This window comes from Aptenodytes patagonicus, chromosome 3 (genome assembly GCF_965638725.1).
Source record: "Aptenodytes patagonicus chromosome 3, bAptPat1.pri.cur, whole genome shotgun sequence".
Taxonomy (NCBI): domain Eukaryota; kingdom Metazoa; phylum Chordata; class Aves; order Sphenisciformes; family Spheniscidae; genus Aptenodytes; species Aptenodytes patagonicus.
Genome location: NC_134951.1, coordinates 28,207,920 through 28,231,188, shown reverse-complemented (window position 1 = coordinate 28,231,188; position 23,269 = coordinate 28,207,920). Strand labels below are relative to the sequence as shown.

Below are 23,269 nucleotides of genomic sequence, written 5' to 3'. Positions count from 1 at the left end.
CTCTGTGAATATAACGAAAACGAGAGTCCAGGCATAATGAATTTCAGGTTCTCGGAAGCGAGAGCCTTTCTCTTCATGTTCGGTTTCTTATTTTTGTCTCTTCATTTAGAAAACACTTTAAGTAGCACTGATAGGCCTTCCTTCTATTTTGTATCAACCGTAAAATACACACCATGACACACCCCTGCTTCCTCTTTCCCAAGACGAATACCGTTCCGATTCCCTCCAGGACAATTCCCAGGTAACTAACTCATTTTTAACATCTTCATTAGCTGGGCCTTTTCTTGGCACAGCAGGACGTGGGCTCTGCAGCCTGAGCAGACATGTCTCCAGGAGATGAGGTGTATCTCTCTGGAGTCTCACTCCACCCACTCAAAGCATCTATAGGCACGTAATTTTTTTGAGGTCTGTTCTCTGACCTATAATAAATACACAACAGCTTTCAGTCCACCGTCCACGTTTTAGGACCCTTCAGTTAGGACCTTTATTTAGGCACTTGTCGTCACACCTTTGTCACACAAGGGTCCCTTTCCACCAGGAACACCAGCCCGGCCAGACCAGGAAGCGCGACGCCAGCGGACGCCCCCTCCTTGCCCCGGCCGACCCCTCTGCTCCCCCATCAGGGGCGCGGCGAGGGCTGCACTCGGATCGAGGAGGACATTTTCCCGCCGCCGCTTCAGCAGGCCCTCGGCAGGAACGGGACGCCTCCTGCCCCCTCTGTTTGGGGCGCGCTCCGCCAAAGTAACGGGGCAGCGCGCGCTGGCGGAGCCGCGGTCTCCCCGGCGTTTGCTTTTCCAGAGGCGCTTCCTTCCCCGCAAGCTCCCGGGGGCGCCGAGCGGAAGCCGCCGCCACAGGCCGCCAAGCCGGCGGCAGCCCCGGCCCCCGAGGCCGGCTGCCGCCGGGGCCGCCCCGCCGCCAGGGAGCGTCTCAGCCCGCCCGCAGCGAGCCCCGGCCGGGGGGCGGGGCCCGCCTGCGGAAAGTGCTGAGTCACGGCCTGACGCGCCGCCGCCGTCACGTGTGGCGCCGGGCTCGGCTCCCGCCGCCGCCGCCGCCGCGGCGCAGAGCGTGCAGAGCCGCGCAGGCTCCGCTCTCCTGCCCTTCCCGGCGCCGCCGCTCCGCTCCGCCGCGGGCCGGCATGGGGCTGCTGTCGCAGGGCTCGCCGCTGAGCTGGGAGGAGACGCGGCGGCACGCGGAGCACGTGCGGAAGCACGGCATCCTCCAGTTCCTCCACATCTACCGCGCCCTGCGCGACCGCCACAAGGACGTCCTCAAGTGGGGCGACGAGGTGAGACCCCGGCGCGGCGCGGACCGGCACGGCCTGCCGCGGCCTCCACGACCCGGCCGCAGGTGCCGTGGCGGCGGGGTGGGCGCCGCGCCGCTCCGGTGCGGCTCGGGCCCTGCCCGCCGCGGTGCCCGGGAGCGGGTCCGGCCGCTCGGCCGCGGCTGCCCGGCGGGGCTTTGTTTCCCCCCCCCCGCTCTCGTTCACTCGCCGCCTCCGGTTGCGCAGCACCGTCGCCCCGGTATTAGCTTGTGATTTTTAAACGCTAAAACAACTTTCAGTGCTTCCGTCAGGCATCTGTAAATCTGCCCGAGCAACCCCTCGGGAGGTGTATTCCCGGGAGCGGTGATGCCTGGCAGCACTTGCTCGTTCCCGTGAGTTTGTTTGCTTTCTCGGGAGTGAGGTCTGACTAAAGCATGTGTGTGTCTAAACTCCAGGGTAGTCCCAGCTCAGCGTCAGAATCTGTTGTTGGGAGGGGAGTGAGGGGAGTAGGGACTGGAGGTGGGCAGGTGGGCTCAGCAGTGGCAGCCCTCTCACCACGCACCAGGTCCCTCCGTGGTCCTGGCTTGCCCCTGTGGAAAGGGACCCGCCAAGCCTTGCTGTACCCCAGAGTCTTTATCCCCGTGTCTGGCACGAGTCAGCCTGCCTTTCAGACAAGGATGAGGATGGTCGCTCGGGTCGTGACTTGAACTTTGCTACAGGTGCTTTGTGCTGAGGACCGTAACTCTATCCGCAGGTCTTACGCGTGTTGCTATGCAAACCTACGCTGAATTGTGTCCCAGCCTGACAGCGCTCTGTGAGGAGCAGAGTCTCCCTCCTGTATGGATCAGTAGAATTTCCCGAGGGTCCTGGCTTTCCCTGGAGACAGGGAACAGCTTCACATGTGCTGTACTACAAGCCATCCTTGATCGTGGTGCTGGTGTGGTCCAGCGTTGTCACTTGGAGGTGTCTGTGATGTCACTGCAGGGAAGTTGGAAGAGCAGAGTAGGAAGCAAGCAATGTGGGGGCTTGGCCATCGCATCTCCAGCTCGTGCTCTGTTTCCTTTCTGAATGGCAAAGGCATTTGTGAGAAAACTTTATCCGGGTAGTAACAATAGCTGTTCACAGATCAGATGCTCTTTGCCAGAGAAAAATGCTGTTCCCCTTGTGCACCTTGAAAGACCTTGTCTCTTAAAGTCTGTTGTTCTTTTAAGGAATTGCTGTTGTACTTCACATAACTGAGCAAAAGGCAACCATCGGTGTGCAAGAGCTGCTTTCAAGAGGAGTGAGTGGGGGCTTGGCTACTAAAATTTGTCCTGTGAAGGGAATGATGCTGCCAGCATGCCTAGTCTGCACCACAGGGTTTTGCAGCCAGAGTGGTGTGGATTACGGAAATTTAAATATACTTATATCTATCCCTGTCTGAAGTCTCTGTGTTCCTACATCTCTTGTATGACTGAAGTTATGCTGACAGAAGAGCCTCACAAGCTCAGGAATATAGGCAAAGCAGAGTCTCGCTATTGCTCTGAGACTTAGCTTGAGGGTTTTCTCATTAATCTTTAGGATGGGGTACTCATTTTTCAATGGGTGTTACATTTTTAGTTGTCCTTGCTTTCTCAGGGTGAGATTTCACAAAATAGCTAAGGTTGATCCACTAGCCAGTTGGTTCGGTTTCCCTCCCCTTACTCCAGGCTCGTGTTTCTTCTGCCTTCCTTGCGTTGTTACTGGCTACGCGAGTTCAAGTTAACCCAGCAGAAAACTCTTCTCCCATTCAGTTTTCTAGGGTGGTTCGTTTTCTCAGCAGAGCTTCCGCTGTTTCACTGTGAGATCCAGCAAGTCTTGCTTAATGTGAGGAAAGTAGCAGGAGCATGTGGAGGAAAGGGGCAAGCAGAACCGACTCCTGCAGCACCTGCAGCTAGTCACTTGGTAAGCTTAGCTGTACGGTGAGACTGCACCCCAGGAGCCTCGTTCTTCCTTTAGCGTGGGGACTGTACTGAAGAAAGTATTCATGCTTGGTAAATGGTGGTGCGTTATGTTTAAGGAGAGTCACAATTTTCTTCTGTCATGCCCAGCATGGCAAGAGGCAGAATTTTAAGAGCAGTATGATTACAGCCATGATTCTGATAAGGACGTAAAAGCCGTATTTGAAATGCCTGTGAACGTTCAGAGAAGGTCAGGTAACCTGGTTCATCATCTACCTCTGATTTTAACAAATGGTAATAAACTCAGATGTGGCAGCTTATCTTTAGTCTACTGTATTATGCAATTATTTTTTTTTACATAACACAGCATTTAGGAGTGTGTTAATGTACCAGATACTTGTTGCCAGTCTACTCTTGTGCAAACACAAAAACATACCTGTCTCCATAACTTATTTCAGCTGTGCTGTAGATATGCTAGTGGGGAAAGCAGTAAATTTGTCTTCCGTTTTTCCTCTCAGATATCTAGTTATTAGAAAGTGGTGCCACATTTACGTGCAGCTTAGATGAGTCAATGGACTAATTGGACAATTTTCATAAAAAGCCTTTTGTGCACTTTGACCTTCATGTATAAAGTCATAGCCTGAGGGTGTTTTATTGTTTTAAAAACTTCTTGAAGATAGAAATCAAGAGCGAAGATGACAGCCCTCACGTAATGGTAGAGATGAAATCAGAATAAACAAAATTACTTTTGTGTTCGAGAGATGTTTCTGAGACTGTGTTTGATGAAAGATGTATTTTTTTTTACTTCATTTTTAAGGAATGCTTATGAGGAGAAAAACAACCTTCTTAGCACATGCTGAGTTTGTCTTTCAGGGCAGACATATGAATACTTTAAAGACTGTCCCGGTCTAGCTGATGCCATTGTGAAGAAGAAATCCTGTGTTTGCTTGTGAGTATAGAACCAGCCTTTGCTTTGGATCTGTTTGCAACAGGACTCCACTTTGCAGTGTGTGTTGTAAGACTCATTATAGAGCTGTGGTGGTCCTTTGGGGTGCTTGTAACCTCTTAGGGACTCCATTCCCTGTGGTCCCAGAGAGTGAAACTGGGGGGAATTGTCATGTGCTTTCTGTTTCTTGGGTGCCAGACAGAAGTGTTGAGGCTAAGTGCTGACAGAGCAGGATGGTGGCATTTGTTTTGAAGGAAGCGAGGCAGCATCACAACTTGCATTGCAGGGTAACGTTCCCTAGTGCTCCCATCCTCCCCTGGGTAAAGAGCTGGAAAGATTGAAACGCTGGTTCTGCTACCTCTTGAAAAGTCAGCTATCTTCTTGCTTACAGGGTTAGTAGAACTAAGGGGTTTACCAAACATCTGTTGTCTCTTTTGGGGGCAGTTCTTTTTTACTCTCTTTTCCACAACCATGAAGTTTTTGCAATGGTAAAAAAAAAAAAAAGCCTACAAATGTGAGTGTAACAGAGAATAAGACTTGCTTAAAAAAAATCTTTCTAAAAGTGTCTTTGAACCTGCTTGCAGGTAAAGGTCCTTTGCCTCTTAATCATCCTTCTGCCTCATTTAAAACTGACAGTTGGCCTCCCTGTTTATGCTTGGTGTCTCCTGACTGTGGAAAATACAAAACACTGAACTATCTCATTATCCCTCATCAAACCCCTCCTTATTATCCTTGCCTTAATGCCCACAAAAGTTGGGCAACAATTAGATCTGCTGACGAGACCCCATCATGCTAACCAGTACAGGCTCATGGTCTCCTTGTGCTTTCATCTTCCTCTCCCATCCAACAATGTGTGTTTATCTTTGGGTTTGCAGAGTAGTGGTCATTAAGTTTATTGTTTTTGTGCAGCAGATGCAAAACCCTGCAACTTTTCAGTACTGTTTTAAAACTCCAGTAGAGTTAGTAGGTATTATGTGAAACAATTAGTTTGTGCAGCTTGGCAGATGTTAGTGGTACCAAAAGAGTTTAAAGGGGTTTTGAGAGTAAGGCAAAGCCTATTCTGCTGCTTCCCAGCTTTTGTCCCAAAAAGCTCTCTTCTGTGCCAGCGCATTACCAGTTTCCTGTGCTGTTCAGTGCCTCTCATCTGCTGATTGCATTCCTCTAGCTGACGGATGTTGCTTAAATTTCACTTTGCCGCTTAATGCGGACACTCGGATCAGACAAGTGGAATGGCTGGCCCTTGGCTAGGCTCACTGCCATTGCTTTGTGCTGAGCATGCACACGAGTGTACGAATCATGGCACTTCACGCATAACTACATATACGTATGTATTCATACATGCATGTAATACTTGTCTTCTGCAGTCTGTTTTGCTGCTAAATGGGACAGATTGGTTGTTTTCCAGGCTGAACACCTATCTGGACTGGGAAGAAATGATATAAGCAAGAAGAGTTGGAAAAGGAAAATTGACGGGGACAAAGAAACAATAAAGAGTAAGGAGGAGCTGCTTCAGCATATGAAAATGTCGAGAAAGGCATGCTGGAGGGAGATCCACTCAGAAGGAGGGGTGTAGAAAGCAAGCATGGACAAAATGTGACAGCTTTACTTGAAAGTGTGTGTGAATGAAATGGCAGTCTGACTTGCCTAGCCTTGTTTAGTGAAATTGGACATAATGACCCTTTTGTTGTGTATGAGTCTTGTTCCTGTCAGTGTTGGGACATAGCATACAATAAGCATCTTCAGCTTTTAGAAAGTTTTCTTCATGGAAACTTGAAGTGAAATTTGGAGGCCTTTAAAATAGGTTTGATAATGAATTGTATGAGGCAGCGTGAAAAATGTGCCACTGCACTGCTTGCAAGTTGAAGTCTTCCTGACTTAATTCGGGGGGGGGGGGGGGGGGGTTCCTGCATGTTATCTCTTTCTCGGTCTTTTTTTAACCTTATTTTGGTCTGTCTTCTGTACTTTTGATTCATTCCCCTCCTTATCCATTAGGTTTTTATTTATAACTTGTAAATAAGTTAAATGAGAACTAAAATGAATGTTTGCTGCTCAGCACTTCCTCATGCAAGAAGCAAAGCAGCCCTTCTGAGATGCTGCAAGAAGAGAGACCAGAGGTTTCTTACCAGAATGTCCCAAAGGTGTTGCTTCTGATTAGAAGATGCATGACTCTCTTCAAAGGTTTCTCCTTTTTCCTAATGACAGGCTGGGCTGTGAAAAGAGCTGCTTTTTCTTTTGAATGATTGTCATGGTTTAACCCCAGCCGGCAGCTAAGCACCACCCAGCCGCTCACTCACTCCCCCCCAGTGGGATGGGGGAGAGAATCAGAAGGGTAAAAGTGAGAAAACCCGTGGGTTGAGATAAAGACAGTTTAATAGGTAAAGCAAAAGCCACACACGCAAGCAAAGCAAAACAAGGAATTCACTCACTGCTTCCCATCGGCAGGCAGGTGTTCAGCCATCTCCAGGAAAGCAGGGCTCCATCACGCATAACGGTTACTTGGGAAGACAAGCATAACGGTTACTTGGGAAGACAAGCACCATCACTCTTAATGTCCCCCCGCTTCCTCCTTCTTCCCCCAGATTTACATGCTGAGCATGACATCACATGGGATGGAATATCCCTTTGGTCAGTTAGGGTCAGCTGTCCCAGCTGTGTCCCCTACCAACCTCTTGTGCTCCGCCAGCCTACTCGCTGGTGGGGTGGTGTGAGGAGCAGAAAAGGCCTTGACTCTGTGTAAGCACTGCTCAGCAATAACCAAAACATGCCAGTATTATCAACACTGTTTCCAGCACAAATCCAAAACATAGCCCCATACTAGCTACTGTGAAGAAAATTAACTCTATCCCAGCCAAAATCAGCACAATGATTCTTTCCAGGCATCTAGCTATTGCATTAATGTCTTGCTGCAGTTTACAGCCTGTATGTTTTTGGGTTTTTTTCAGGGCAGTAGCAATGTGTAAATGTTATGATCACTGACGTTGCATTACAGTCTGCAGAACTTCAGACTGGTAAAATAATTGTTACATCTTAAGGAAATGGATTCGGGTTCAGATGCATACAGTTTGAGGCTCCTGTTTGTCTGTCACCCATTTAAAACCAGGAACAAAGTCTAAGGAGTTTTTTAACAATGGTGAATCTAGCTCACCAGCTGCATAAAATAAGTACAGCTACTATCCGTAAAATACACAGATGAAGTTTTGGTCATCTCTTTGCTAAAAGACAGCAGTGAGGCTTGGTGAGAGACACACACGTGCACATGGAAATGTTCAAATAGAGATAAGAAAGGACTGTGACTGATAAAAGAAGCAGTAGGTTCAGAGGCCATCACACTGTACAGGAAAGGTGACGTTCTTTTCTCATTTTACAAGGAATTTGGCTAACCTAATGGAACAGAAAAGCAGCGGATGTCCTTTTAACATAATTACTTATTTTACAAAGCCTAGATGTCCTGTGGAACAAGATGCCACATGATAGCTTTGAAGCCAAGATAGACACTTATATGGACAACAAAAATGGACAGTTTATTATGGTTTCTTTAAACTCCACATGCTGCAAGATATATGTATCTCTATCCAAACCACTTAGATAACTGTCGAGTGACTCGTGGGGTTTCTTTAATGTTCATCTGAAACTTTCTAACTAGCTTTTTACTGTATCTGTAATAAATAAAATAGTCACAGAAAATAGTTGTTTTATTTTCCTGGCTGTCAATAATAGAACTTCTTCCAAAAAAAAAAATCAGCCAAGTCACTATACAGGCTCATCATCAATATTATGATGATCTCACATTCTCACTTTGTACAAACTGCTGCAATATACCAGTGTGCAGAAATTGCTTTGTTTTATAGCTTTTCCTGGGAATCTCATGCTTACAATAAAGCTAACGTAGCCTGAAGTCTTACAAAATTATTTTTTACATTTGAGCTCTTGTCATTTTAGGACCATCACTTTTAGTCTCCCCCTCCCCCAGCAAAATTCCCGAACAGAATGCATTTTTGAATTTCTTTCATGCAGAAATTCCTCATGGTGGCTCCCTGCCAAATGCGGTATGTGTGGATGCATCTGAATGGGAGCTGTCTTAATCGATGTACTTGCCCGCTTGCCGCATGGGAGGAAGCAGCACTCGTGAATGATTTGGTTATTTGTCACATGTCTGCTTGTTCATCCTTTCTCTCTGAGCTTTATTTGGCTAAATAAAGGGACAGCGGCATTATTTGTTTACAAGTAGATTTAGTGCTTCCTTAATATGTTTTGTAGCTGCACCTGCTACATACATCATAGTGACGTTTCTGGGGCAGGGTTTGAAGGTATGATGTTAATGCATCAGCTCATGCTGCTTGACAGCCTTGAGTGTATATATGCAACCTCTAAAATGAGTACACTAATGCATGCAAATATAACTCCTTAAATCTTGACTTGAACAAGACGGGTGCCCTTGAAGAGTCTCTGTGTTTATTCCTTCCTTGAATGCTTTGGCTGACAGTCATGAAACTACTTTTACTGCCCAGCTTTAATCCTCCTGTCAGGGAAAGCCTAAACTGAATTACGTCTAAACCCTTTAGCTCTAAAAACGTGCATGATGTGTTAACCTCCCCAATGACTGATGATTTTGCTTCAGCTCCCTCCCGCTCCGTTCTTTTGTAGCCGGGTGATAAGATATGCATAGGTTGTAGTGCAGCACCACTGACCTACCTATGAGCTTTGCCGCTGGATGTGTTGTGCTTGTGACAGTGCAGGACTCGCTGTAGGTTATAGTGAGATGCTTTTTTAAAAGCTAATTTTGCAATTCATGGAAACCAGGTTGGGGGGGGGGGGGGGGGGGTTGTTCCCCCCCCCCCCCCCCCAAACAAGCTGCAATTTGTCATAAATAGTGACCAGCCCCCATGGTATGCATTGATTTCCTCCTTCCCAATCTCGGATCTTAATAAGAGAAGCTTAAATTATCTGCTGTTTGTATAATTCTGATGAAGAAATATTTTGTTCACAGTGAACTTCCTTCTGTGGATGTCAAGTGAATTGCTATGGTCTTGTCGTGGGATTGTTGTCTACTGTAATTCCTCTTTTGCCACAGGATGACTTCTTGCTGTGCAGACGCCGTATTTAGTTAACAGTATGAGAAAGGGTGAGTCGGAAGGATGAGCACAGGAAAGATTTTGTTGTTGTTGTTGCTTGCTTGGTTTTTTTTTTTTTTCTTCTTGCTTTCTGATGCAAGAGGCAACTTAGAAGCTTGCAGCATCTTGTTTCACAGTTGAATAAATGGTCTTTTACTAGTCCATAAAAGCATCTAGGCTGTGTGGAATATAAAATATAGCTGTGCCAAAAAAAACTTGTTCTTTTCTGTTTTAAATCTAAAAATTCATAAGTGAGTGTCTTAAAGCTGTCTTTGCTGCAGAAATCTAAAATTAACATTATCCTGGTCTTTTTTTTTTATTATATTAACCTCAGGTGTTACATAGTACAGCAGTCAAAGAGGAGACACTTTGTTCTCTAATGTGCCCCATCTTGTTCTTTAGAAGCATGCAAATGGTTATAACCTCTAGATTTTAGTTTTCAATAACCCAGCTTCCTAGTTTGTGGTATGTGCAGCACAGGACATCCTCTAGTCACGTCGTATCACATGCAGAAGAAGAAAATCTGCAGCCCTGATGTCAGCAAGTGGGAGGGGGAACAGGCAGGAGCACATAGCTGGGGCTGGCTGTGTTGGCTGAGATGAGAACCCCTACATCTTCTTCATTTTCTTTATCTATGGTCGTCTTTAACGTGGTGTAGAAGTTCTCCATTTTTTGCTTATTGTCAATGTAATATAAAACATCAGTTGTATTTTGGTTTTAAGGCATGATTTCTGTGAGTTGGTTTTGTATAGAGCTGGAGATGGTGCTTTGTTTGTTGGATTGGCCACTTCCAATCTGCTTGATCAAAATTAAGCATTTTGGGAAATACATTTGTATCTTGGTTTTGCTGTTACTGGCAGATTTTTGAAATTATTTCTGTGGCAGAGAACACCCATGGTAATCTCATGAGCGTGAAAGTGCTCTGCCTCATGCCAGTGTGTGGTTTGGGGGCTTGCGGGCTAGAAACGGGGTAACCAGCCTCTGTGGCACTTCCAGACTTGTTTTCCTCCAAAATTTGCTCCCTCAGGGCTGAGACTCGCCTTTGTGGGCCAGTAAGCCTTTCATTAAAGGTATGTTACCAGCTGGTTATTACTGTGGCTCCATGTTTTATCACAGCAGTGGTGAGAAAATAACTTCATTAAAAAAAATTCTGGAGTATTATGCTCTACATCCATCGGAAGTATGTGTACCTATGGAATAAATCTGCTTTTTCCATCTTAACACTGAAAACTTGTGGCAGAGGTTCTTTAATGAACAGTCAGATTATTAAAACTTTGTTCTCCTGTAGACTGTCATTTTAATGATACATGGTATTTTAATGATGCATTAACTGACCAATAAATGTATGGGGGAATTACTTGGGTTTTTTGCCATAATGGAGCTTAATAACTAGTGAAATGGGTTTTGTTTCTTTGATGTTCTTGAGAAGAAAGTTTACCTCAATTTTATTTTCTACTGTATACATAAATATATGAGGCATACTGCATGAAAATACTTATATTAAGTGTTGTAGTGGCTTTTGGTAATAGTAAACAAAAGCCATGAGACCTCATTGGTTGTTTAGGAAAAATTTCCAATTTCTTTTAAAGCTTCAGGCCTGAGGGAAGGTATGTATGAGGAGACCGCTAACAATTGCTCCAAGTATATGTGGCAGTAGTTGTCCAGTGGAAGAAGAAACCGTCAATGAGATTGTCCTTGAGGAACAGCAGTGGTCTGTGAGTCACTTGTGATCAGGTTTTTTTAGAATCACAGAATGGTTTGGGTTGGAAGGGATCTTCGAAGATCATCTAGTCCCACCCCCTGCCATGGGCAAGGACATCTTCCACTAGATCAGGTTGCTCAAAGCCCCATCCAACCTGACCTTGAACACTTCCAACGATGGGGCATCCACAGCTGAGATGGATGATCAGGAGTGTGGTAAAAGGCAAACGCAGGGAACAGTTTTTCACAGGTAGAGAGCGTACAGACTTGCATTGCTTTTCTCTCAGAAAAGCTTCTCTTCAGATCATTCTTCTTAAACTATTCTTCTTTATTATATAATCTTCTCCGCACCTTACTTCTGAGCTTGCCAAAGTCCAGACTGTATGCTTACCTGTGTTTTCATATGAAGAAATACCTTGTGACAAATAATTTGAATGTTAAAAGGATTTTAACAGTAACTCTGGAGCAGGGGCTTTACTCTCAACTATTAGATAGGTTTTGTTCCTAATGTACATAGCATGATGGTATTAAATTGAGCATGCGAGGGGGGGTTTTGATATTAGAAAGCAGACCGCTGCCAAGGCAAGTAGATGGACGGTGATACTATGTGGGACGTGCGTCGACTTCGGTTCTCCTTGCTCCTTAGAATTGCTACTAAAGAGTCGCTCGACTGATATTTCTTCATTTTTAAGTAGTGTGCTTTATGCAGAAATAATATGTGTAATTATAGTCAAATGACTCAGGCATTCAAACACAATTTCAGACATGCTTACCCATTTCCAGAGAATGGTCATCTTTCACTTTGCCACCGGGCAAGTCCAGCACAACTGTTTGGCTTAATGCATGGGGAGTGGTTCGGCTGCTCCCCAGTTGAGGGGCTTCAAGGTCTCACTTGTGGTTGTATTTACAGAGGCGACGTCAAAGAATTCTCAAAAGCCTGAAATTCCCTGTGAGAAATAATCGTGACAAGTGAAGTAACACCACCTTGCAAACTAATGGTGCATACTCTTGCTGGCCCAACTGTTGTTCTTTCTCCTGGTGAGGTGCCACAGCACTTCTGCAAGCCAGACAGATCTGGGCTGGTCAGAGAGGTTCATCCACTGAAGCAGTGCTGTGCATGTCTGTCTGCAGGGAGAAGCTGGGAGGGCACCTCTTGTCCTCGGCAGCCTTGCAGCACATGCCGGCCGGAGGATAGAGATGCGTAGGGTTTGCTGCAGGGTGAAAGCACCGTCTGGGCACGCAGGTCCAAAGTGGCTGCCTTTCTTAACATGGTAGGGTGCGCTTTCCTAGCTGGCTCTTAGCAAGGCTGCTTGTCAGCCATCTGCATCAGTAATTTGACCTGACATGTATTTTGCTGCTTGCTAGGGAGACTAGTTAAAATTAGAGAGCAAAGTGAACTCTAAAGAGCTCGGCAAAATGATGAATTACAAATGTTGGGTGAAACCCTACACATTTGGCTTTTGGACTCTTGAAGCTCTGCCAGGCATGTGGATGCTTTCAGCTTGGCTGCAGTTCTCTGAACTTTATTGTGGATAAAAAATGTGAGACGTCTGTGAATGACGAGCTGAAGTTAAATGTAAAAATGTGTGAACTCTGAATTTATTTCTCTCTTTCTAGCTGTAGGCTAAATCTTCTGATGAGCTTAAATTAAATTCTTTAAGGATGCCCATTCAGTCAGTCCCTCTGTTGGCAAGATATTCTGTGGGTTACTTGGAATTGTTGGCAGCTGTCTGAAGTTTTTTTTCTTTTCTCATTAAAATTAATGGCAGATCTTCTATGTTAAGACAGCTTTGAAGATTTAGTCAATGTTTCCAGAGGCAAGAGTAGTAGTTGTTTCTAAAGCTAGATGCATAAATGCAATACATTCAGTACTGCACTCAGATTATGAAACATTTTGATTTCTTTGGTTTTGCCTTCTGGGCTTAATGTTTCTTTACATTTTTGGCTTATTTTCTGTCGTGAAACTTGTAATACGGTTTGTAGAGAAGTACAGTGTTCACACCACCAGCTCATTGCAGTTACATTTGGAGAGGGATTTTTAAGACAGGAGGCTAATCATAGTAACATATTCATGTAACGGTGGACAAGTGTTCAGCTTTGGGGTCTCTCGAAGGCAGCTGCAGTTCCTTTGCCCTCCCTTCTGCTACCAGCCCACGTGGGCGGTGTGGTGGGAGGCCAGGCATGTGGTGGGCTTGATGCCCATTCACACGTCCATCTGTATGACTTGGAGAACTGTGCACTTGCATGCCTCCTCTACTTTAGGCTGGGTCTGAGTGAGGATGATACTTTTCCAAAGCAGGAGGAGATGATGTTGAACATGGTAGGAAGCAGGAAGGTGTGAGAGAAGTCCCTTTTTATTGCCAATAATGATGGGTCAAGTGTCACTGGAGAGACTGGTACTAGATAACAACTAAGTCAGTGCTGGAGTACATTCTGGTTGACTATAGTCTGTAGTTATCTCAGGTAGATTATTGTGGCATGATACACACAAACCACAAAATATACCACACGAAGAAATGCTGTCTTGCACAGAAACTAGAAATCATTATTTTTCTTTAGGGGATTAAAATTTGATCTTAAAAAATATGGAGAACATGTATAATTGCTGAATGAGTCCCTCCAGAGTTTGAGTCTGATCAGATTCTGTAGAATTACAAACGCTCTTAGATAATGCTGCTTGTGATTTAATCGCAAATCCCAACAGGGGATTATACTTGTTGTCATGGTAGCTAGCAATAACTCTTCCATGAACACTGAAGCAACCGAAGAACATGAAGCCCACAAATCCACTTACAATATGCTGGAAAACACTTCACAAGTTCCCTGTGTTTTGGCAAGCTGTTTTCCTGTACGCATCAGACTTCTGTACAAAATAGAAATTTCCATGATTTGGTATGCTGCAACTTTAACATCGGCATCTTGCATGAATCTGAACTCCTAGGGCTGGAGCAGTGGTGTTTGGTAAGTACCATTGGATGTGGCTCTAGGCAATGTCGGAAAACAAAACTGAGGAGCATGGTGCAAAACCTCTGACAAGTTTTAGCTGTGGAAGCGCCGTCTCAATTTTTAACTACAGGTTGGTGGAGTTAGAAAATCTCAGAGGCAGCGGTTTGAGAGCCTCCCAGCAAAAGGCTCTGCATATCACCGCCGGTCCAGCCAGGGGTTTTCAAAGCCAGTACCCTTGTGATGCATTTCCATGTACAACTTCTGCTTTTACGTGGCAGGTGACACATCGCACTTGGGGGCTATTTTGTCTTTCACACTTCCTAGAACAGCACAAAACATCCCCTGCCAAGTAGGCGTCAGGAAATAGATTGTATCAGTAAGTATTGAAAGGCTATAAGATCCAGGCGGCTGTTAGGTTGCCATACTCGGTAGCACTCTAAAAGTCTTTACAGGAGCTTTGATATTCATGGAGATTAGAAAGTTTGACGTGAGGGTGTTCCAGGTTTGGCTGCTTTCAGATAATCTCTGTTAGGGAAACAATATTCTCCAGTGCTGGTACGCAGCACTGCTGTACAAGCGACACATTAGTGGCTTGTTGGATCGAGTGTGGGTCGCACCCTGGGGTAGAGACAGGGACGAGGAGGCAGAGGTCCTGGTGGCAAGGTATGCCACTGGGCAGGAGGGGAAGAAAAGGTGGCAGCAAAGCTGAATCAGGAAGGGGTGGAAACCCCTGTGCTGTGCCAAGAGCTGGAATGCGTTAATAGCAGGACTGATGCTGTCTGTAACGACCATGGGCTTTCCGTGGTGTAAATGAGGCTCTGTTGTGCTAGTCTTAAATAGCTCCAACAAGTGATGGGTGTAAATGGATGTCTTGTTTGTAGAATGACTTTTTTGGTTGGTTGGTTGGTTGTTTTTTTGTCAGCAGCAGAGACTGTAACTCATGGGATGACAGAGAGATGTTTGTGGTTAATAGCTTGCATAGGGTTTTAATTTTTTTTGTCTGAAAAATAATGTGGAGGCAAATACAAATTCAGGAATGTTTTTGCAAAATATCCACAATTAGAAATGAAGGGAAAAATTTTTCAAGGCCAATTTTGAGGAATTTCAATTCTTTATTGAAGATCAAATAAGCATGCAGCCATCGTCTGCGGTATTGTTTACTGCATTCATAGTTAGTGATGGTTTTTAAGCTTCTGTAGAGATAAAGTCCAGTCTGACATCCTGTGTTTTTTTCACTTGATGCTTAAAATTGTGTGCCAATGTGTGTGTGTGTGAACAAAATCTTACCATTTAATTGTTTATTTTGTTTTTATTATTTACAAGGTGGAATATATGTTAGTAAAATTTGACCATGAGAATAAGAAAGTGCGCTTGGTGCTCTGCGGTGAGGAAGTTCTTCAAACCCTGCAAGACAAGGGGGAGAAGGTAAACCCCAAGTGAGTAGCTGTTTCCTGTTTCTTTTTTTTTTTTCTCCTGTTATGATACTGTACAGAATTTTGTAGACCTTTTAACTTTTGTAGACCTTTTAACTTTCAAGTCTGCTGTCAGTAAAACTATAAGCCACAGATAGCGATATTTTCAGATAAAGCTGGGGTGCAGGAACTGAAAGATTTTGAGCACGCTTGCAGGCAGTCCATGCACCTTTTGTGTTATGACTTGAAAAAAAGGAGGATGTAACAGTGAGCCCACAAAAGCTGCAGTTTGGGTATTTGTTTTGTCTTGCTCTGGTTTTGTGTCTGTGTGTACACAGTAATCGCGTACTACACCTCCCCTGTCCCGTAAAGCATATGTGTGTGCGCTTGCCCCTGTATCCCTGACTGCAGGAGCCAGTGAGGGCTGTATAGGGAAGCCTGTTGTCTGTAGGAGCACTCTCCCATTTTTGGCAGAATTAGGAAGACGAGTTTAAGGATGGCAGGGCAGTTCTTCCCCATCCTCTCCCGTGGAGTTTTCAGGAATAACTGGATCATATCTCTACTTCAACTAGCCAGAGAAGTGTGAATTGCCTTTTAATTGATGGCAGCAGAGAAATGAGACCAGAGACAGCGAAGTGCTTTGGCTGAAGAGAGCCAAAAGCAGGTCACAGCTTACAGGAAGGTGGAGAAACTCTGCTGTCACAATGAAAGGCTTTTGTGCCCTGGGCCTGTCCGCTTCTTTCTAGGTACTGTAACCTCATCTTCTAGTAAGGCTTCCCTGTCTGTCTTCCTTGGTAGAGGGACTACTGAAAGCCTGCAAGAAGGAATCCCTTTGCTTTTAGACTCAAAACTGCTACTGCCAGAAGAACAGTAGGGGAGATGTGGCTCTGCCTGTGGTAGTGTGCGCTCCATAGAGATGGCATGGCTTCACAAGGGGATGGGAAGGTATTACTTTTCAGGGGTGACTAGGTGTACTCAAACTTCATTTCGTTTCTTAACCTGATAAATTTGTGAAACAGGACTAGGTATTCACAGGCAGTAGAAAGAAGAAATTGAGCCTTGCCTTGTACTGTGGAAGCGGTTGAATGTTCTGTATTTTCCAGTTTCAGTTAAAACCTCAAGAAACAAAGCTTGAGACAGATACTAAAGGTGATTGCAATTTGACATGGGCAAATCCTACTTATTGCACTATACAGCAACACTTCCTACTGCCAAACTGTGCCTTAATTTCTTTTCACTGCCTCCCGGCGGTGAGATACATTGGAAGGTACATTGTGTTACTCTACCAAATAATCAACTTTAGGAGATTTTTCTTGCAAGATGCATTTATTTCTGAAATTCTCACAAATAATCCATCTTTTCTGAAGTTGTAGAAATATTTAAACGAGGCTATTCTTTTATTATAGCCACCCAACACTCTGGCGACCAGAATATGGAAGCTATATGATTGAAGGGACACCTGGGCAGCCGTATGGGGGAACCATGTCTGAATTCAACACTGTGCAAGACAACATGAGGAAAAGACGGCAAGAGGCCGCTTCTGTGCTCAAAGAAAATGAGGCTGTTTGCACTGTGACGTCATTTCCAAGGTGAGATGGTTGCTGAAGTGTAATGCTGTGTTTGCTGTTCTCCCTATATGCTTTTTCTCTTTATTGCATATAGCTAAACTGTACAATGAAACTGAGCAAAATACATTTCAGTTAAAGCACTTTGACTTAATGTTCCAGTCGTGTTTCCTAAAATTTTTATTGCAATGAGACAAACAAATAAGCATATTTTATATTTTTAGGTTACTTCTAATCTGTGATGATTTTGTATTAGGAGAGAATACCTGAATATTCGTAACATAAAGTATTGTATGTAGAGTAGTCTGCCATCTTGAATTGATATGGCAAATCGTATATAAAAGTACCTATTTTGCAACCTCTGATCTGTATAAGTAGCAGTTTTGTAAAACATGGCTAACCTGATCTATTTTTTAACACTACTTTTTCACTAAAGCACGTGCAAACTTCTTTTGGTGGCTTGGAGCACACAGTAGAACAGGAATGTGATTATCCTTACAAAATGAAGACTTAAAACTTCTATAGTACTGTACTTACTGAACCTAGAAAGGAATGCACCTTTCCTGGGTTCATAAAACCCTTAAAAAGAGTAGATTTCCTCCTTTTTATTGTTGTAAAGAGACTCTTGAAGAAATAAAATTCAGGATGTACTTCATTACTTAGGAGAAACCGTACTTTGTGACTTTCCTTTCAAACATAATTCTAGGCAGGGATTTATTATGTTCGTTCTAACTAGCCTGGTCAGTCAAATGAATGAAGATAGTTATGCTTAAAATAGTAAAAAAATTGCTCTGCGGTAGAAGAGAAGCAGCTGGCATTACTGGCTCGTTTCTTGTATAGTACGGAATGCACTGGCCCTAAATTCTTGCTGAGAGCAGGAACGGTACAAAATGTGACTTAGCAGCGAAGTTCAGGTACCAAAATGCCTGCGTTATGCCCCATGAATGCTGTTTTAAGAACACTCTGTTGACAAAATATGCTTCCTCTTTATGGAGCTATACTAGATATCTTTAAAGTCGTAAGAGCTTATTTGAAGTCCAATGGTTAAGTAGCTCTCAGTGTGTTACAGAATTGGGGTTTTTTTTGCCCTGCAACCTTACAAATAGGTTATGTCATTTAATAAATTTTGTATACAAATATTTCAGACCCAATCATGCAAGGAATAAAGGGAGAGGAGTTCTTCATCACTGTGTAGATACAGAGAAATACTTTTTACATCACTGTAGGAGCAGTACATTGGACTTCAGTGAAAGGCAGTAAATAATAAAATGTAGTTTGTTTATTACTTATGGATCATCCCAAACGTAGTTTCATCCTTCACAAATTGCTCTCCCTAGGCTATTTAGTTTCATATCTCTGCTTTTTGCTATCTTGCCATTCACGTCCCTGTTGATTTGACTGGAGTCTTGCTAACGTATATTTCTGAGGTTTTGTGGGTTTGGGGTTTTTTGCTACATTCTCTCTACAATAGTATGTACATATGCCTGTGTGCGTCTGTGCATATACATGTATGTATAATAAAAAAAAAATGTGCACCTGAAGAGACAAAAAAACTGACAGAAGAAAGATAAAAAAGCAGGCTTATTCAAATTAAAATAACTCAGATAAAAATGAATAAACCTGAAAATACTTAAATATTAAAAAATACTAGCTTAGAAGCTAAATGAGTATCCGTAGTTCTTAAATATATGAGCCGTTGCTGCAGGACCAGAAAGCTGTTTTCCTTCTTGAGGACTGGAGTGATGCAGTTTACAATGTTGCACTTACGTAAGTGGTAAAGTTGGGTTTAGATGTTGTAGGACAACTTGTATACTTAAACCAGGAAGAAGAAACCAGTAGCGAAATACATGTTGAGCATAAATAATATTTCCAGAAATGTGAGTGTTTCCTGGTATTTTGAGTAGTTCGCTTGTAGTTGGATCAGCTAATCCTTTTTTATACATCCAAATACTAAAGCCTCTCAAGATAGCACAATCTTTGTCCTTTATACTGTGCAGCATGGAGAAATTAATCTTCTGCAACTTTACCTCCAACTTCTCAAATGCTCCTTTGTCTCAGTTGTACTGAAAACCTACTTATTCTTGTTTCAGATGATTCTTAAACTTACAATGGAGCGGGGGGGGGGGGAGTGTATTCTGATTTACTTGCATATGTCTCAGCATTTTACACCTAATAACTGTATTTTTTTCTTCACTTCTTACATTTCTGTCATGGGGTTTTTCAGAGTTCTAAAATCACAAGCTGCTGTGAGACTTGGGATGTGTGTATCACTTGAAACTACCTCTGATTCTTACAGAGTTGGTTAGGTACATCTTTTTAACATGGGGAGATTGTTGGGAGCAGAGCTGGATAAATTACTTCAGCAGTCAGTGTTAACCTGTACCCTCTAGAGCAACTGTTCAAGGCACAGAATGCAGCTGCATGTCAGTATTAGTGACAGGTGCTAACACACTAAAATGTGTGCGTACTCTGCATAAGACTGTGAAGTTTCCTGCTTCAGCCACTGAAAAAGTCCATGTTTACTGTCTAATGATAGTGGTTTTTTTTTAAAAAAAAAAAAAAAACAACAACAAAAAAAAAGCCCAGTCTATTTTAACCACCAGGGAAGCTGGTTGTTGGCAAGTACTGACCTTTTAACGGCAGCTGTTTTAAGACATCTTTCTGGCAATTCCACATGCATAGGTAGCAGTCTTGAAAAACGCTTCGGAAATACTCATGGTAGATGCAAGTTTCAAAAAATTCTCTTTTTATTCCTTTGTCTACTAATCTCCGATCATCTGACCGTTTTAAAATCACAGTCTGTTCTCATTACAGCTTGGATCTCATTGTTGTGTTACATAGGTTAGGGTGTCCTGGGTTTACACTGCCAGAATATAAGCCAACGCCAGTAGAAGGAGGAGCTTCAAAATCCCTCTTTTTTCCAGATGAAGCCATCAATAAACATCCTAGATTTAGGTAAGAGTATTTGGGGAGTGTGAATGTTCTGGGGAGCTGAATATTTTTCTGTGCCTGAATATCATAGGCATACCTGCAACTTCTTTATATTACTGGAATAGAGAGCTATGTGGCTAGTTGCTGCAGATATCACAAGGACTTGGACAGAGATGGTTGTGATGACGTGTATTTTCTGTCAAAGTGACTTAAGAAAATAAACTGTTAAGTTCAAGTAACTTTATGTAGTATTTCACGCCATTATGGGGCAAAAGGTGTTGATTATGCAACTGCAAAATTGTTTCCAGTTTGAAATCCCATGGCTAACCACTTCTATCACAGTTAATCCAGCTCTCGCTCAGGTATGTCACAGCAACATCTCAGTGTACTCAGTAACTTGCCCTAGTTACTCTGAAATGGAGCATGGTGTCAAACTACTTGTATAGTCTGAGAGGGGTTTTCATTGTAAGGTGAGACTTCAGAGAATGAAAATCATTCTGTTTAAAAACTAAGCATACTTTCTCACTTGCCCTGGTATTCTTCAGGTCAGTAGCCTTTTACTTCTGCCTATTCTATCAGCATAGTACTGTGAAGTCCATCAAAATAAGACTGACTTTACTGAAGAAAAAGTCAGTGTTGTATCTGTTACAGTCTATCTTAAACTAGGAAAAGAAGTGTCCTGAAGGAAAATGCTCAAAATAAATAGAAAGTTGACATCCTGAAACCCTGAGAATTGCTGAGAAACTAACTGCAAAAAAACTTGCATAAAGAGAAACTTTCAGATATTTCAGAAAGCTTTTTTTTGTTGTAGTACACTGACCAGAAACATTCGGCACCGAAGAGGAGAGAAGGTTGTGATAAATGTACCAAGTGAGTAAATTCAATCTATCTTTTTTCTTTTTCAAAATAATTGTTCAGTCTAATGCTCTGGGTTACTGAGTACCTGCATTTTCCACACAGTATTTAAAGATAAGAACACGCCATCACCATTTATCGAAACATTTCCTAATGATGATGGAGAAGCAGCAAAGGCAGCTAAACCAGACTATATATACATGGATGCTATGGGTTTTGGAATGGGAAACTGTTGTCTTCAGGTAAAATGCGTCTGCTTTCAAGATGTTACTGAATGTTGTCTTCCCTAAATGCTTCTGTTTTTAAGACTTGCCTTATGTCTAATCTCTCTAGCTTAATTCAACTGATGCATTTTCAGAGTGGCAACGGGGGAATAAAACAACAAATTCAATCTTATACCTGGTAATCTTGTCTTAAAGTCCAGGTTTGTTTGCTTGCATTATGTTTATTTGCTGCTAATTAATATTCAAATGTAATTGGATGCCGTGCGGAAAGCGTTTCTTGAACTGGTCAAACCCCATTTGGTCAAGCACCTGCTCCTGGAACTGCAGCACTTTTCAAGTGTGAAAGATCATCTTCCGCTGTGGTCTTCTTTCACGCATGACCACAGGATGCTGTGGGAATGGAAACTGAGCTGTTTTGTAGGAATGTGTGGGGCTTTTTGGTTATTCATTTTGGTTTTTTTCCCTCTTCCCCATTCTTGGAACAGCAAAAGCAGGGAGTGACAAGAAGTCACTGGAATATCTTTTAAAATAAGTAGCTTTCTCCAGCTGTGTGATTTTATTTTATTTACAAACAGCATGAACTCCTGTATAAAACTTCTCATTCTTAAATATTTTTAGCTATCTGCTAAGAAGTTGTCTTCTCACTGCTTGAACCATGAACCTACCAAATCCACATGGGTAGCTGTGTTCTGTTACTGCGTGCTGGGAGACATTCTTGGTTCTGTTTTCTCCCGTTAACGCTTGCCCCTTTCTTAGTGTCTTCATTTGTTTGCCTGAGTTACTACTATTTTACAGTATCCTCCGTTTAAATCCAGGTGCTGTGTCTTGGGAGTGCTTTAATCCTTTCAGCATCTGTTTGTTTTCAATGTTTCTCTAGCATAGTAACCTGATGCTAGGGGCTGATGCCTTAGGTAGTAGCGATGTATTTGACTGTTGATAAAATCTGCCTGTTGCCACTGCCATCTTGGAAGCAGAGCTAGGAAGAGGCTAGTGTTAAGTCTCTAGGGGATTAAAGGAAATTCTCCAAGCTCTTCTTCTTTCACAGCAGTGGCAGAAATAACCCCATTCAAAACACTTCCCTTTGAGACTGAGAAACTACAAAATCTGAATAAATAAAATGTTCTTGGCAGCAGCTAAGTATGATTTCTTGTCACTAAGGGTAAACTAGGGAGAATCTGATGAAGTAGTAAAGTGTATGTAATACCGCGTGGTTTTACAAGGTGTTAAGTTTGATATGGTCTATTTTGTACCATCTCTTTCTTATTTAAGACCAAAAAGTTCAGTCATTATATGAACTTGTTTAAAAATATATTAAATTCCTTCTTAAGGAATACCATTTTACTATTCCCCATTCTTGTAATCAGTGGTCAAATTCAAATTCGGTAGTCTTGTTATCATCAAAGGGAGAACGAAAACAATGCTGGCAGATGCTACAAGATGCTTGTGTATCAACTGATAATTTTTGATAACCGACTAGAAGAAAACATGTATTCCCCACCTATTTTCTGTAAGGTAGTTTGCAGTATGCGTACTTCCTTTTGATTTTTTTCTCACTATGCACCAAGCTACAACTTGGTTTGATATATTTCCAAGGTTAAAAATAATGTCCCGATAAGCTCGGATGGGACAGCCCGCAACGACGGTGGGGTGGGAGGTGCTGCCCCTGTGAACAGCAAGGCAAACCATTGCGCTCCTGCCCCTTTGGAGGCTTCACATCCCTATGCCTGTTGAGCCTTGTGCTCATGGCTGCTGCTTTCCGTGGTCCTTGCGGTGCCTGCAGCCCTCTTCTGGAGAAGGGCGAGGGGAACCTCAATCCATCCCACTCCTACCAGTTTGATGCCAGGGCCAGCAATAGATGCCCAGAGCCTGGAGAAGGAACACGGGTCAGCAGGAGAGCGCCTGAAGAGCAGCACAAAGGAACTCCAGCCAGTAAGACAGCTTCATCAGGGGCCCAACTTAAATGCCTCTATGCAAATGCACGTAGCCTGGGGAATTAACAAGAGGAGTTAGAGATGTGCGCACGCCTGCAGGGCTGTGACCTTATTGGCATCACGGAGACGTGGTGGGATGGCTCCTATGATTGGAGTGTTGGGATGGAGGGATACAGGCTCTTTAGGAAGGACAGGCAGAGGAGGCGAGGAGGGGGTGTCACCCTCTATGTCAATGACCACCTGGAGCGCATGGAGCTCTGCCGGGGGGTGGATGAGAGGCCAACCGAGAGCTTATGGGTCAGAACTAAAGGGAAGGCAGGGACAGGTGACATTATAGTGGGGGTCTGCTACAGGCCACCTGACCAGGAAGACCGAGTGGATGAGGCCCTCTACAGACAGGAGCAGCCTCACACTCACAAGCCCTGGTCCTCATGGGGGACTTCAACCACCCCGACATCTGTTGGAGG

General features: G+C 43.6%; 1 protein-coding gene across 1 annotated transcript in view; it reads left to right on the top strand.

Moving 5' to 3' along the window:
• Positions 1 to 1,061: 1,061 nt before the first annotated feature.
• GCLC (glutamate-cysteine ligase catalytic subunit) overlaps positions 1,062 to 23,269 on the top strand; it is a 38,715-nt gene continuing 16,507 nt past the window's right edge. Inside the window, exons 1-6 of the mRNA XM_076332940.1 lie at positions 1,062 to 1,285; positions 15,208 to 15,320; positions 16,703 to 16,885; positions 19,703 to 19,816; positions 20,604 to 20,662; positions 20,753 to 20,889. Coding sequence (XP_076189055.1) covers positions 1,136 to 1,285; positions 15,208 to 15,320; positions 16,703 to 16,885; positions 19,703 to 19,816; positions 20,604 to 20,662; positions 20,753 to 20,889 — 756 coding nt within the window. The 5' untranslated portion in view covers positions 1,062 to 1,135. The remainder of the gene's footprint in view (positions 1,286 to 15,207; positions 15,321 to 16,702; positions 16,886 to 19,702; positions 19,817 to 20,603; positions 20,663 to 20,752; positions 20,890 to 23,269) is intronic.